The sequence below is a fragment of the Amphiprion ocellaris genome, chromosome 23, assembly GCF_022539595.1.
Source record: "Amphiprion ocellaris isolate individual 3 ecotype Okinawa chromosome 23, ASM2253959v1, whole genome shotgun sequence".
Classification (NCBI taxonomy): domain Eukaryota; kingdom Metazoa; phylum Chordata; class Actinopteri; family Pomacentridae; genus Amphiprion; species Amphiprion ocellaris.
Genome location: NC_072788.1, coordinates 8789174 through 8805165, shown reverse-complemented (window position 1 = coordinate 8805165; position 15992 = coordinate 8789174). Strand labels below are relative to the sequence as shown.

The 15992-nt window shown below is 38.0% G+C and overlaps 1 protein-coding gene, 1 long non-coding RNA gene and 1 other non-coding gene across 3 annotated transcripts; all 3 read left to right on the top strand.

The window, feature by feature from the left end:
* LOC111589163 (HAUS augmin-like complex subunit 6) lies at nt 1-7436 on the top strand. The gene is made up of 14 exons (XM_055007951.1): nt 1-307; nt 1394-1489; nt 1596-1602; nt 1805-1937; nt 2111-2255; nt 3196-3258; nt 3364-3421; nt 3647-3820; nt 4259-4361; nt 4444-4504; nt 5187-5325; nt 5429-5527; nt 5732-5867; nt 6595-7436. Exons 1-14 carry the CDS (start codon nt 171-173, stop codon nt 7269-7271), a joined length of 2028 nt encoding a protein of 675 aa, XP_054863926.1. The 5' UTR covers nt 1-170; the 3' UTR covers nt 7272-7436.
* LOC111589172 (small Cajal body-specific RNA 8) lies at nt 4585-4715 on the top strand. The gene has a single exon (XR_002748251.1). It is a non-coding gene; the product is annotated as a small Cajal body-specific RNA 8 (non-coding RNA).
* Nucleotides 7437-10004: 2568 nt separating the features above from the next.
* On the top strand, nt 10005-13187 carry LOC129348116 (uncharacterized). The gene is made up of 3 exons (XR_008600567.1): nt 10005-10154; nt 10564-10722; nt 11753-13187. It is a non-coding gene; the product is annotated as an uncharacterized LOC129348116 (long non-coding RNA).
* Nucleotides 13188-15992: the final 2805 nt, after the last annotated feature.

The following is a 15992-nucleotide window of genomic DNA, read 5'->3' as shown; positions in this document are numbered from 1 at the left end:
ACAACCTGGTTGGATCTTATTACGCTGAATTTAGCTGCTTCTCGGCGGTCTTCTGCTATTTTTATCCCGTTTTGTTATATGTAAGTTGACGAACACAGAACAATCTAGGAAGCTAGTGGGAAGTTAGCTAGCAGGGAGGCTAGCTGGCTAACTATTTTCGTCTCGGAATAATGGCGACAGTGCTGCAGAAGAAGAATGGACAGTATCTGTGGTTTGCTCTTCTCGGGCTGGGATTTCAAGCGGACATTACAACGTCGTCCTTCGCCGGCAAAGCCAACGTTACCGTTAAACACATTAACGTGGGGCCGTAAGTGGACAGAGTTGACATGTTCTTACATTGCAGTATTGGCGAACTGTGCTGTGTTGGACTATTTATTTAACTACTACATTCACAGAATTATTCTTGTACTGAATTATTATAATACACTGGAGAAAAGAAACCAGAGGAGGAGGGTCTGTAATCTTCAGTCCACTTATCCAGATCATGGTAATATTGGATTTTCAGTAAAAAAGCAATTCTCTTGTAGGTTTTTGAAGACATTTCACCTCTCATCCAAGAAGCTTTTTCAGTTCGTGGATGGGAGTTAAAATCTTGAAGAACCTAGAAAAGAAATCCAGTTTCTTTTTTTAACTGAAGCTCCTAGATTAAACTGAAATAAAATCCTCTCCAAAAAGAAGATAAGTTGGAGCTTTATTCATCCTGAGGGAAATTTTGTGCCAGATATTGCTCAGAAAAATGACAGTAACGTGAGAATAAATCCAGTGCTTAATAGCAATAAGATATGAGCACAATACATTACTAAAAGTAAATATAAGTAAGCTAAGGTGAAAACAGGATCAGAAAGTAAGAAGTCATACTGGCAATGTAGGGAGTATGATTATCACCAGGTTATCACCAGGTTATCACCAGATTCTCACCTGATTCTCACCAGATTCTCACCAGATTCTCACCTGATTCTCACATGATTCTCACCTGATTCTCACATGATTCTCACCTGTCTCCATGAGCTGCATCGCCACATTGTGTGCCATCATCATTGCACTCTTTGTTTACGTTTATACTTTGTATGATCTGCAATCTGCATGATCTGTGACCTGCAAAATGTTTCCTAACAAGCATCATGGCATATGGAAGGCTTGCGGGTCAAGCATGTTAGAGCTTCTTTTGACACAGGATGACCCATATGGACTTTTCTTAGAAGCACGTGTCATCAATACATTTTCACGCTTCTAAACGATTACCGTCATTATTTTTTAACCTCTGTAATTATATATTTTAGATGCATATTAAAAATATGTGAAGACATAGTAGAAAGAGTCTACACTTCATTATATTTTCCAACAGTTGTTGCTTTAAGTATTAGTCGAATAAATGGTTCTTTATTCCCAGCAGGAATATGTTTGACAAACCAAACAAAGATGCCTTCTACATCGTGACCCATTTCTTGCTGGAGAAACTCAACCCGACTCGATTTCACGAGGCATACAGGTAAAGTTAGACACCTGTTATTTCTATATAAGTAGGTCTATGAAGTCCTGTTGTGATGAGTATCAGTGGTTAATCTTTTAATGCCTGTTTTGCATTTAATTTTCAGCACTCTGGTGAAATTTTACACACAAATTTATACGTGTCAGTGTATAACGATAACTTCAGGCCAACATAAGTCAGTCTGGGCAGAATTTTCTTTAGTTGCATGTCATCCATCTCTTCACACATTGCCTGTGCCTGACACTTGTTTACTACCCAACGCAAACATTTGTATACTATGCTACTGCTGATAATCGTCCATTTAACTGCTTCTAGGATGAAGCTGCGAATGCTGGATCTAAAGTGGTGGCGTCATTGTTTCTCTCACCTGGAGGCCCCAAGTTTACCAGCTTGATGCTTCATTTGACCAATCATGTCATGCTGCAGGAAATGAAGACATTCACCACAGGTACATTTTATTTCAGTACTGATAACCAGTATTGGTGATCTGACTACAGTCTGGAAGTGTAGAGTGACGCATCATTGGACATGTTTTTTTTATCCTATTTATTTTAATTTGGTATGCAGCTCTGGCTTGTAAAAAAAAATCTATTGAATAATTTTGAATCTTGTCATTGTTAGATGACAGTTGGATTCCTGAGGATGCAGCGACGCCTGCTTCCACCTTGGATATGGCAGTTAAGAGATTCAGTCTGATCCGTACGAGGTTTTTGAAAACTGCGGTGGATCAGGATCGTTTTCTTCACGAGTACCAGAGACGAGCCCAGTAAGTCCTTGATCGTCTCTACTGACAGCTGGACAGAGTTCTTACGTTATATTTACATTAGTTGAGGCAAGCTGTAGATGCTTTTCTCCCAAAATATCAGTTGTGTTTCATAAATGCAACAAAAATAAAATCACTTGTAAATGTAAGATTTTGTGATCAAAACTTCTCATTCTCTCATTTACTGTTTCAACAGTTGTAAAAGTTGCTGCTGAATATAATGGTGTGCATTTTCTATATTTATGTTTTAATCTTCTGCTTATGTTGAAACATAAGAGCTCGAATACACAGTTGTTTATTTTAAATAGTACTTTATTGATTAATTGTGTTTTCACAGTACTGTGAGAGCATTAATATGGAGACAGTATCTGTATTTAATTTCCAAACCTGTTAGCCATGGCCTGTTATTTTTAGAATGTAATTTTTGTATTTGTCCTCTTTCTGTTACTGCTTCTTCTGGTCGTGTTCTGTCCTCTTGAGCATTTTTTTCCAGAAGTGTTTCATTTTCATTTTAGATCAGCATTCTTGGTGTTGCATGTTTCATTGACTGCTTGTTTCAAGCCCCCCCACCTGTTTCACGTGAACTAATTGGTAAGGCCGTGGTTAACGACGCCAGTTGGTCACTGCTGGGAGGCTTAACAACCAGTAGCTCTGTTTTTGCAGCAGACTTTCTGATTTGTCAAAGCAGGACAAGCACAGGTGAAAGACATTTTCTTAATGATGACTGGGAGCCATGAAGTGTTGCAGTAATACGTGATGAAGAGATGAACAGTAGCAGAACAAGTGGTCACCAAAAAGGAATGCAGTCCTCCTCAATATTCTTAATGTGTTTTCCAGCGATGGCACAACAGTTTGTTTTATGGACTTTCACAGGACAGTGGGTTTCAACTGCCTGTGGCATTTTTTAAATAAAGTTTTGTCTTTTGTTTATCCTCTTGTGAAGGCTTCTGGTGAAGTCTATGAGGGACATCAGAGCAGATGGTGCCAAGTATGATGAGCTACTTAAGTATGTATAACGTTTTTTCTTTCTTTCTTTTTTGAACAAAAAAAAAGTCTCGATAGCTTAAACTGATCTGAGACGCACTGAACAAATGGGGCTTTGTGTTTTCAGGCGTCACAGCAGTGATTCTACACAAGAGGGAGATTCTCCAGCTGAGAAGATTAAAAAGGTTTGCAATGCTGTGTTTGTGGAACTGCTAAATGTGAAATATGATTTGTGAATTTGCATTAATGAGACAAAACAGGGAAAACGCGATGTGTCTCTAAATCAATTTATACTATTGACAAGTTCTTGTATGACCAGTGTTGGGGGCAGCTTGTGAAATACTACAATAGAAATGATTTTTTTTTGAGTCCCTTTTATGTTTGCTCACAAGAGTACTTTGTTGTCGTAGGTGCAGTTGTTGTGGTCGACCATTGATGGAATGCTGTCGACGATCAAAGAGGAGAAGAATGCAGTGGAAAGTGTTTTGAAGGGGGATGCAGATCAATACATTTTGGACGGGATGGATGGAGTCCTCAGAATTCCTCGTTGTCTGCTGGAGAGAATTGAAAAGCTTCCACATCAGGTGAGCATGTAGATAATGGGGTAATTCATTTTTGTAATTTGGGTGATTTGAGATGAGCTGGGATCTGACATTCAGATCCATTTCTAGCATATTATATAGTATAGCAGTGTAGACACTGCAGTGTACCTGCAGTTAAACTTTACAGAGTGCCAGTAAAAAATCACATTGAAAGCTCCTCCAATTGGCTTGTGACTTTATCAACATGGTTCATACATAGCAGTTGCTTCTTCCAGCAGGATAATGCCTCCTACCACAGTGCTACAAATGTTCAGGGACGGTTTGAGGAACGTTGCAAAGAGTTAAAGATTAGGAATAATAGGTGGTTTAAATGTTGTGGCTGAGTGGTGTATTTCAAATTAAGCTAATTTTGCTTTCTTTGCAGGATTTTTTTTTTTACTTGATGTTGCCTGAGCTGTTTTTTTTCTCTTCTGTTTTTAGGCTCTTGGCTTCCTCTCTCCAATGGCTCCACTGTGTTTTGAACCAGCAGCTGAAGCTAGTTACAGAAGTAGCATCTTCTCCCAGTACCCGGCTAAACTTCTTGGTGAGCAGCATCAGATTCTAATACAGTCCACGTGTGAAGTCAGTTTTGGTTTGTAACCGAAGTTTGTACTTTTATTTCCCAGAAGAGAAGCCTGCAGAGGGTAAATCACAGGAGGGTGTACATCCCAGTTGCTCTGTCAGGAGGTAATAACAGCTGTAAGCCTAATGACATTATGAACTGGGATAGTGTTTAGTTTTAAGTGTGTGTGGTGGTTGGGTTCTGATGGGGGGCAGATACCTGGGCAGGTCTAAGCAGTAATCTGTCCACCACTAGTCCTCCCTACAGCATCACTGCTCTCTGATGACCGTGGTGAATTGAGAGAAATCGCCACGGACAGATACGGAGCAGACATTTTGTTTCTGTATAACAATACTAAGTTGGACTGAAATGTAGCATAAATGAGCACAAAGTGTTTTAAGACCACTGAGTAATACTCTCATGGACTGATAATGAAACTTTTAAATCTTGTGAAGACCTGGAACATGTGCATTAGACTGGCAGTGTCATTGTATATAAATCTAATTTTAAAATACATAAGTAAACTACAAATTCATTATTGTATGTCAAAAGAAATGGTGCAGCTTCATTAAAGTTTTCCATGGTAGAATCCTCAGTTTACTCATGTTCTTGAGACTTTCAAGTGATTTCATCCATTAATTGGATTTGAAGACATGCAGAGTCACATGCCATCTTTGCTTTAGGATTAGCACTTAGCTAAGGCCCCAAAACAAGCTAATAGCTACGGTAAAAGTACTCTGTGTTGGTTTCACTCTACCTGTGTACAGAATGTATTTCAAATGACAAAATGTTGTCTCTTGGAAATAGTTCCTTCCTTGCAACAGCTGAGAGGCCTGGAAGTCCTGTTGCGACCATGGAAGCACCACGAGCAAACACATCTCTCGACTGGCTTTTTGACACGCCTCCATCCCCTCCTGTTAGGGCTCCACCTGTACAACCACCACAGGTGAGTGTTCTCAGCTTTTGTTTTATGTTACTTTTTTTTGTTTTTTGGGATTAACTCCACCTGTTGAACTAGTGTATCTGATGAATCTGTACTTGTTTATTAGGCCAGTGTGAAAAAGAGCAGCAATGTTCATGAGAAAGTGGCTCCCGTTAAGACCAAGGCTCAGATAATTGACTTGGAATGTGACAACCTTGCTGATCAGGTATTGTAAACACTGTAATAGAAGAGAAATACTTTATTAATTGCTGAGGGGAAATTTGGTTGCTACAGCAGAAAGAGTAAAATTCCCACCACCATAAATAGTTGCAATTTATTTTTATTTCTCACGTTTATACATTAACGTGAGATAAAAAGAGATGAGTCTAATGTAACTGACTGATTCCTGTCTAATGTGTGTGTATTTTAGTTTGCAGATGCTATAGCTACAACCAGTCCATCAGAGGACAGCGTTAAAGGTTCGGAGTTGGAGGGCCTTCTGAGCTCTCTTCAAAGAGATCCTTTCTCTACTAGAAAACAGCTGCCGCGTACTCCTGAAAGCTTGAGTAAGTTATAAGCCGTTTTCCTCCAGTGTTCAGTGTCTTTTAAATCTGAATTCTGTGTGAACAATAAGGAAAAAATACCATTTATAGAAAATGTTAAGATAAATGTTTAAACTGGGATTCCTCCACAATATGAAAAAGTCGGTTTCCACTCCATTGCATCTCTTCTGGGGTCTAAAATATAATTTTCTTCTCAAACAGTGATCGTACGAGTTGAGCAGTCAATGTATATCACTTTGTAGGCTGTCTGAATATTTGACCTGTGCAGCGATTTTTATTTTTTTTATCAGAAAAGTAAATAGACTGTCTTCTCTTTGTAAGGACACTATAGCTTTATGCCTGTTAGGTATTGTTTCCATGGACACCATAAACAAGACCAAACTGATCCTAAGAAAATGAACTTTTTCTGCTTTTTTTTCCTTCTAAAAGACACAAATATTGGGAACAATACTTTCCCAGTATGTAAAGGGAAAATAGCAGGTTTAGGTAGCAATGGTCCTATGGGCAGAGATATCATTGACATACATAATTAGAATGGAACATTCATGTTAACTGTTGGATTTTAAAACTGTTTATTTACCTGAACAGGTAGCTGTTTGCACTTGGAAGTCAAATACTTGTGGAAAAGAATCACATTTGTAAATGTCAAAATTGTGAAGGAACCCTCTGATAATGGTGTTGTAATGCATTATGTTGGGAAATTGACACAGTTCTTCCCTGTTTTCTTCAGTTCTGGATGTGAAAAGCTCCTGGAGAAAGGCTGTGGAGGAAGACAACGCCAAGAAAATCCAGCAGTCAGCTGACTTTGACGGCAGCATAATGAGGCGCCTCAGTCCCCTCCCTGAACCCTGCAGTTTGCTGCTGAGCCCCGACGCCGCCTCACATAACGTCTCCTGCAGCGTCACCCCTGCTGTGATGCTCCACGGAGGCCCCCATGCTGACAGACAGGGGGCTTTACTCAAGTCCAGTTTTTCATGGGACACTTTTAACGCAGAGCCCTTGGACAGTCTGAGCGGCAGCAGCTCGGTCCAGTTCTCCCTCCAACACGAAACTCTCCCTGAAATGCCGAGTTGCGACAGTCTGCTGAGCCTTGACGATGAAACTGTAGCTATGAGGAGTGAAGATGAGGAGTTGCTGATCCCATTGCTGAAAATTGAATCGACTCAGTCACCGTTGACCACACGTCATCGTCGGGCCTCACTGATGGAAAAGACACCCGAGTGTCTTGTGTCTGATTACAAGGGGTCGGACAGAGACTGGCTGATGGAACCTGCAACAACACAACCCACAGACAAGGTCTTCTCACTGGATCTAGATGCTCTGGAGACACACTCGCCTCCAAAGAAGCAGGAGTACAGCCTCCCCAAACTCATCACATTCTCCCCAATAGATGACATGAAGTGTTAACGATTCTTACCAACTATTCTGCTGCCTCTTAAGTTGTCTGTTGTGATTTTATTAATACTTGTATATAGCTGGAAAGTGACTTACATTTCATGCACTGGTAGTTTTCTGTCATAATTTAAATTAATATGCTGAACATGAAGTGCTTGAATAAAACTGTGGACTACTTTTGGTTTACTCGTGTAAGTAATTAAGACCAACAAACTTTAAATGTCATTCAGCTGAGAGAGTTTAACCCTCCTGTTGTCTTCATTTACAGGCACCAAAAAAGTTGTTTCTTCTCTGAAAAAATTCAAAAAACTCAGCAAAATTGATGAAAAAAAATTTGCTTAATCTTCGGGGAGAAAATTCCTTGAGTTTCCTTTAAAAGCTTTGTTTGTGAAAAAAATACCCAAATTTGACAAATAAAAAATTAAAAATGTAAACATTTTCAAAAAATGAATAAAAATCGTCCCCAAGAAATAGCTAGAGATTCCATATGTAAAGTAAAAATTCTATTTTTTTTTTTTAAGCATTTCTTTTTTTCCACCAAAAAATGTTCAAAAATTGCCCAAAATTGTTAAAAATTTGGAAGTTTCCACTGTGAGAATATATTTTACTTCCACATTTTAAAAATTTAAACGGGTCAATTTGACCCGCAGGATGACACGAGGGTTAAATTGTTTTACTTTATATACTGTTAGCATGATTTCTCACCACAGTGGCTTTACAAGATTAAGGACACTCGACACAACCCAGTGTTTTTAAGTCGAACTTGCATCTTATCCGCTCATTAGAACGTCTCAAAATCTCACCTGTTTGTTTTATGCTGGTGTAACTTCTACCGGTTTAAGATGAGGGGCGTCGGAAACCACAAAACCATGGAGCAACATTAAAATCAGGCAATGCTGGAGGAAACCTTCACAATAAGCAGCAAAGTTCATCATTTCAGAGACTGCGAATTGGATTTTTTGTTGCATAAAAGTGACAATGACTGAAGAGCTTATTTTCCTTTTTAATAAAAATGACCTTGTGCTGTGTACAGGCATGTGTTATGCATGTGCATGTATGTATGGATACTGTATTGCGTGAAAATCACTCTTATAAAGGTCTGTTAAACAGTTCATCACTTTTGGCAAACCTTTGTTTTGCTAGTGTTAAAATAACCATTCCCTCCATGCTGTTATTTTGAAGGCGTAGTTTAATGTCGCGGGCTTTTATTTTGTCACCATTCCAACGGCACAGGAAGTGTTTATCTAAGATGCGGTTTCTTGACATGAGGAAGACCTGCCGAAAGTTCATGTAAAGATGAAAAGAAAACGGTTCCACGCTGTTGCTGTCTAGCAAAGGATGTGTCTAAACTTAGAAGCTCCTCGCTGGAATGGAGACAAACTGTTAGTGTTTCCTGAAGAAAGGAGTGAAGGACAGAAAGGGGAGTTTGTGTTCAAAATAAGGCTGACGACTGACCGTAAATAAAGGCTTTGTGAAACATCAGGAGCTTCACCATTGTCTGGCTGGGGTTTGCCACACTGTGTGACCTAAATCTGTAGTGGGCGGCAGGAATTGATGGGACTCAGAAACACCTCACAGTTTAATCATTTGTTCCTTGTTTGATTTCCAAATTATAAATTACAGTCATTTAGTAGTAGGATTGCAATCATGTGATCGTCAGCAGGTAACTGACAGTGTTCACTTGTCATGGTTACAGCAACACTGTGCAGGCAGCTATATCTGGCAATGGGAAATGCTTAACAAAGCCGTGGATCCAGACTATAAGCCGCATCACTGTGAAAATTTAATGAGGTGGTCCTTGTGTCATTTCTGACTTCCCCTGAAATTTCTTCCAAAACCGTTAGTCCATTTTTGAGTAATGTTGCACACGGACAGACAGACGGATTCACAGACAAACGTCCGCCGATCGTCCGCCACGTTCCTTGGCAGAGTAACAAATAATAGCTTTATTGTGAAAACCAACCTCATCATTGGTAATAACAATTAGTAAATGCCAGGCTATAGTTTTTGTGTGTTTCTCTTAATCTGCTGATGTGTATACAAAGAGAAAACTGAATCTCTATATTTGATAATAAAAGACAAAAAATTTTTATAAATTATGTTATTTTTGAAAATAAAACAAAAAAGGTCATAAACAGCTTTATTGTGAAAACCAACCCCATTGTTGGCAATAACAATGAGTTACTACCAAGCTATAGTTTTTTTAGCTTTTCTGTTTTGTTTATGTAAAATGATAAAAAGTAATATTTTTGTGATTCATAATCAAAGATTTTTCAAAAAGACTAGGGAAAAAAAACCTTTATTGTGAGAACCAACCTCATAGCTATAGTTTTTTGTGCATTTCTGTTTTAACTTGTTAATGTACATCTAAGGAGAGAAAAATCTATTTTACATTTGATTAAAGACAAAAAACTGTTTCAACAAACACATAAATGAATAAACAAATAACAGCTTTATTGTGAAAACCAACCACGTCATCAGTAACAACAGTTAACACCAAGGCAAGCTTATAGCTTTTGTGTGTTTTTGTTTTAATTTGTTAATGTGCATATAAAGAGAGAAAACTGTATCTTTATGTTTGATATAAAAGAAAAAAATATAACTTCGTTATGAAAACCAACACTTTTGCTTGTCCGAGCGGTGTTTTACTTTGAAGGGACGTCCCGGAACACGCCGGTATGACGCGGTTAACTGACTACACCATAACTATGAATCAGTCGATAGGACACGCCCCTTTGAGCGAGGCTAAGCGAGTGGGGGGAAAGTTTCAGTGCATTCCGTTGATGTAGACGGCGTGAAAACGGAAACAAGAAGTATGCCGGCTCACTGTGCTGCATACAGTTACACACTACGTCGTACGATTGAGACAAGGAAACTCGGAATGACTTTTCATAGGTAAGAATAGTTTTTGGCTCTTTTTTCATGAATAAATCTTGTTGAGAGCTTCCAGTCTATGAGAGCTAACTAGTTAGCCAATAGCAAAACACTAACACGAGCTAGCAGCTTGACAACCAAATACCAGACGATTAATAGTGGCTGTAGTATCTCATATATGTCCAGATTACCATCTATGTTCTTTCTTCAAACCCATTTCATGATTGGGATTACAAGCAGTTCTTTAGGACTGCTCTCAAATAGTTGAAATGTTACTAAACAAGGTTATACTTATCAAATTAAATAGCTCTGGTCTTCAGTATATTGGCTAATTCTGTTCTTTGTGCTTGATTTATGAGCATGATTTCTTTTTGAATATGTTGTGTACAGACTTATTTACTTCTCTGTCCACTTTTCTTACTCCATGTAGGTTTCCCAGAGACTATGGGTTGAGGAGGAAGTGGAAGTTTGTCGGCTTAGACCTGGTGTCATTCCATCAGTGTTAAACTTCCCGGCTCATCTTGGAAGAGTACGTGCCAGAAAGACCACGACCAAGCAGCCTTGAGATCTTAGGCAGCGTCTCCCTGAGGTGGGTGTCGACGGTGTTCACGGTCAGGTCTGTGGTAATCCCATCAAAAAAACCAAAACAGAAAAAAATCTAGATTATAAATCAACATGTAACCAAAGCACTCTGTGTATAATGGCATAGTATAGGATGTAGTTCAGAAAATGTCAGAGTATAGTATACTTTTCAAGAATAACATAGTATGGCCTGTAGTTCATAGTGTAGCATGTCGGCAAAAAAAACCCCATAGATTATGTGCTTCAAAAAGCGCAAAATGATGGGATGTTTCCTAAAATTATCATGTATGATATGTCGTTCAAAAAATGTCATAATGCAGTATATTGTCAAAATAGTATGTAATTCAAGAAAACATCAGAGTATAACATGTCGTCTAAAAAATGCCATAGAATAATTATTCATTGCACAAATAAAAGTATAGTAATTTTAAAAACTGTTCAAATTCTTATATGTTGCTAAAAAACAACAAAAAAACAAAAAGTCATAGTAATATGTCAATTAAAAAAGCCTATAGTATAGCGTGTCGCTCTAAAAATGTCATCGTATAGCATGTCGTCCAAAAAAGGTCACAGTACAGCAAACATCATAGTACAGTATACTATGCCGCTCTAAAAACGTCATAGTATAGCCTTTGGTCCAACGAACGTCATAGTATAGCATGTCGCTCTAAAAATGTCATAGTATAGCCTTTAGTCCACAGCTGTCAGTAGGTGAGGAACAACACAAAAACAGTCCAAACGCTGGTTTCCAGAGGGTTAGACGAGTATTTATTTGAAAGAGTAAGTTTACAACAACACAACATGTGAGGGAGTTAAAAGCAAATGGGTGTTAGTAGAATAAAAATAAATAAACAGAACTAAAAGTGAACTTCACGTTGACATTGATGGGCATTACAACCAGGAACAAAGTAAAAGATAATCAATACAAAAAAACAACTCTTCCTTTTCACCACTTAAAACCCAAAAACACACCGCAGTAGCACCCTAAACTAAAACTACCAGTGAGTTCCCTGTTTTCCTTTCTGAACAATTCAAAGGTCCCTCTCTATCTCCCCACACATCCACCAACCACTGGAACACATCTCCAAAGTTCTGCCAGGCCAGCTCAGCTTCCCCTCAGAAGAAGTCACCTGCCAGATGAAGGAGCCTTTTGAGAGGCAGCTGGCATCGTGATTGGACTGTACTTTGGTCTGTTCCAATCCAGCTTCAGCTCCAGAGACGGCAGGCGGGACGAGTCAACGGAGGCCTGGTGGACGAAGACATGCAGCTGAGTACAATCCAGAAAACAACAGAGGAGGAGTGCAGTGGCCCAGTGCCAGAACAACCAGAGTAGCATCGTATGTCTCTTAGAAAACATCATAGTATAGCCTTTGGTATGAAAAAACAGCATAATATGCATCGTATATTGTACAAATAACAAGTCAAAGGAGAGACACATACATTGTAGAATTGTAGTAATTGTGGGCTGACTGATTTACTGATTATCAGTATTTTATTTTATACTGATTTACGGTAATAAATCCATTTAAAAATGGTGCTACTTTGGCTCTGAACCTTTATCTACCTGTGGTCGCTCTGTCTTCTGGAGTGATTTGATTGGTTATACATCATGATTAAACTCCTTTAACTTAACATCTGTAAACAAAACAAAAATGTATCAACAAAGTTTTCTGTTAGAGTTTGTGTTCTTCTAAGTTTAAGTCCAAGATTTTAAATACTTTCATTTACGGCAAATGAATGTCTACTCCAAATGTGTCACTAATTATCATTATCAGCCTTAAAAACCCACAAAACACCCCTCTATACTCGACCACACTTAGTACAGTCCAGTTCCCCCTTCTATAAATCTGCTTGGAATCATCCACTTCCTGTTTGTCAAAGTGGCCTTCTACCTGGACAGGTTTTGTTGGAGCTCATGTAACAAACATTTTGGGTAACTGCACTTTAATATGGATGGATGACACTGAATTATAGTCTGTTTTAATGAGACTGAGTTAAGATGTGTAGCTCTGTCATTAAATAGGAAATTATTTCTCAGAATTCACAGAGAAAAGTCTGAAATGTTTGCTAGGTTAGCGTCCCACATGTTCTTTGGCTCAGCTAAAGCTAACTCTCTCCAACTCCTGGATCTCTTGAGTTGCTTGTTGTTAAATTATCTTGCTAGAGGTGCTGAAGCTCAGAAAGTCTGAGATGTTTGTTCAAAATAAGCTCATTCTCAAGTCTTATCTGAACTCTTTTGTTTGAACTTTCCCTAAACTTAGGAGTTAATGACAGAGCAGCACATTCAGACTCAGTCTCATTTATGTAGCGATTAAACTTCAGTGTCATTCATTGATTTTAAAGTGCAGTTTTTCAAATGTTTGTTGCACATGCTCCCGACCAAACCAGTCCAGGTGGAAGACGATGTGAAGAGAAAGCTCCAGAGGATGAATATCACACATTTACGTTGGAAATAAATGTCCTTTAATTTGACATTGTCATGCAAATGATGTTCAAATCTTTGAGTGTTTTGTTGATGTTGGTTTCTAAATGTTTTTTGACACTCGGCCCCAAAGATTAAAACCTTTTACGGCTCACAAGCTGCAACAATTCTCACATTATCAACTATCTTTCTGACTAAACTAAGACAAAAAGTGAAAAACTGTCTGATTCCTGCATCATGAATGTAAATCTTTTTGGTTTTTATGACAGTAAACTGAATATATTTGGGTTTGACATTTTATAAACCAAAACAAGAAATGAATTACTGGAGAAAACAATCAATAGATTAATTGACAAAGAAAATGTTTTCCAACATATATGGCTGAATCACTCCAACATTACAAGATACATACACTTTTAATTCAATTTTATTCATATAATGCCAATTACAGGCCAAATTGTCTCAAGACACTTTATTTTTATATTTTTTTGTCATATTTAAATGATGACAAGTAAGAAATTTAAACCTCTTGACTAATCCAATTTATTATTTGGTTTTTAAGAGACTAATGGACAATTAAAATAACTTTCTCCACTAAAACTAATAAACATGAGGTCAAATAGAAGGAAGAGTTTTAAATACTGCAGTCCCACGATGACAAGAATAAAGTTTGTCAAGAAAAAGTAAATCTGCAGGTGGATTCCATTAAAGTCCTAATAAATGATAATAAAGTGTGATACTAAAGGTCTGTGGTGCTAAAAATCACCAAGTAAAAATATCAAGTTGAACATGTGGATGGAGGTTGATAAAAGTTGACCTCCTTGCATTTCTCTGGAGCGACTCCATGGATTTTATGGATAGTGGTTAAAGACCTGCTCTTCTAGTCGTCTTCCTTCTAGTCGCTGTAAAAAGTCAGTCCATCCTGGCTGACTTTCAACACCTCTTCATGACAACTTCTTCTGCCTCCGACCTGGTGGAAACTCCAGAAACTGGGGAAAACCCGTGGAGACTCGAAGAACTCGTGGAGACTCGAAGAACTCGTTGGGCGGGGGAAGGTGTGGTGGGTGGTGGTGGGAGGTGGGGGAGTAGAGGGGGGAGGCCGCCACCCACCTCCCCGCCTACTCTCCGCCCTGACTCCACCCAGACTCCGCCTTGGCCCTGCCCATGTGGTCACTTCAGGAACTACGATGCCAAAGGGACGACGAAATTATTTCTTTGTATCTGATCTGTAGCTCAGTGAGTTAAGGATTTGCCTATGGAGCTGCAGGTCGCTGGTTCAAGACCAGACACTTCTTAAATTTTCTCAAAATTCTGACAAAGACAAAGAAAGAAAAGTGCCGGTGGTGGGTCTTGAACCTGCGACCTTCCGCTTGGTAGTCACTCTTCTTATCCCCCTGAGCTATTCGCTCAGATACTAATTCTTCTTTTTTTTGCGCATTTATCATCTATTTTTTGTCGTTTTCAAGTTTTTTTTTTACTTGAGTCTTGTCTCGACCGATTTTCTCAGGAGGCTGGACTTCAGCCTTTGTGCTGGAGGGTTGAACCCTCACTTCCAAGACTTTCCAAAGCCTCCACACCTCCCAAGTCCTCAGGACCTGAGCTTTCACACAGTCTTAGGGCTGAAATTTTCTAAGTCCCACAGTAGTTCTCTGTTAGTTTGAACCTTCAGACAGTCTGAGGACTGAAATCTTAGAGGTTCTTGAGCAGTTCTCTGTTAGTTCGAACCTTCAGACAGTCTGAGGACTGATATCTTCTAAATTCCTGAGTACTTCTCTGTTAGTTCGAACCTTCAGACAGTCTGAGGACTGATATCTTCTGAATTCCTGAGTACTTCTCTGTTAGTTTGAATCTTCAGACAGTCTGAGGACTGAAGTTTTAAAAGTTTCTCAGTACTTCTCTGTTAGTTTGAACTTTCTGGTTAACAGAAGCCTTAGAACTTGTGACCATGAGTCCTGATTTCACATTTAGACCATCCATCTGAGTTCTTCTCAGACCTTCACCTGTGGGTTCTTTAGAAATCCTCAACAAACTTTGATTCTCTTCACTGAACAGTAAAGTTTGTGGAGATATGAAGGTAACATTAGTTTGATCAATGCCTTCAACTACTAGTAGACTTTATCTGGAAAGCAGTTTTCTGAAATGAGTTCTTAGTAAATCTGTCCACAATCAAACCAAGAACATAGAAAGAGGAAATGTTTGAAGAAACAACTTGATGTTTTCATTTCAGACTAGAAAACACTTTGACCTTTATCTGTTTTTGCTCTTTTTGATCCTTTTATTGTCTCTTCTCTTTAATTTGATCTTCTAAAGTTTAACTGGTGTCTTTGCAAATGTTTTGTCTTTAGTTTGATTCTTCTTAAATGTTTAGTTTTGCTCTTTTTTCTCACCTTTTATTCTTTTCTAATGTCTGATTTGATGTCCAAATGTTTTGTCTTTTTAATGTTTGTTGTTTTTTCAAACGTTTTATCGACTTATTTGAAAAAGTTCCTTTTTCTTCCCAATGTTTAATATTTCGATTAAATCTTTAAAGTTTTTCTTTTTAAATGTTTTATCACCTTTTAATGTTTAATTTTCTTTTGAAATGCTTCATTGTATTTTCTGTTTAATTCCTATTTAAAGTTTTTTTGGGTTTTTTTGTCTTTAAGATTTAATTTTCTAATTAAACATTTAATTTTTTAATTCAATGTTTTGTCTTTTTAACGGTTTAATAATTTAAATGTTTTGTATTTTTAAAAAATGTTTAATATTGTTCTTGTTTAATTGTATTTTTTAAATGTTTAATTATCTAAAATATTTCATCTTTAATGTTTCATATTTTTGTTTAAAAAATTTTGTTTGATTTCATAATTACATGT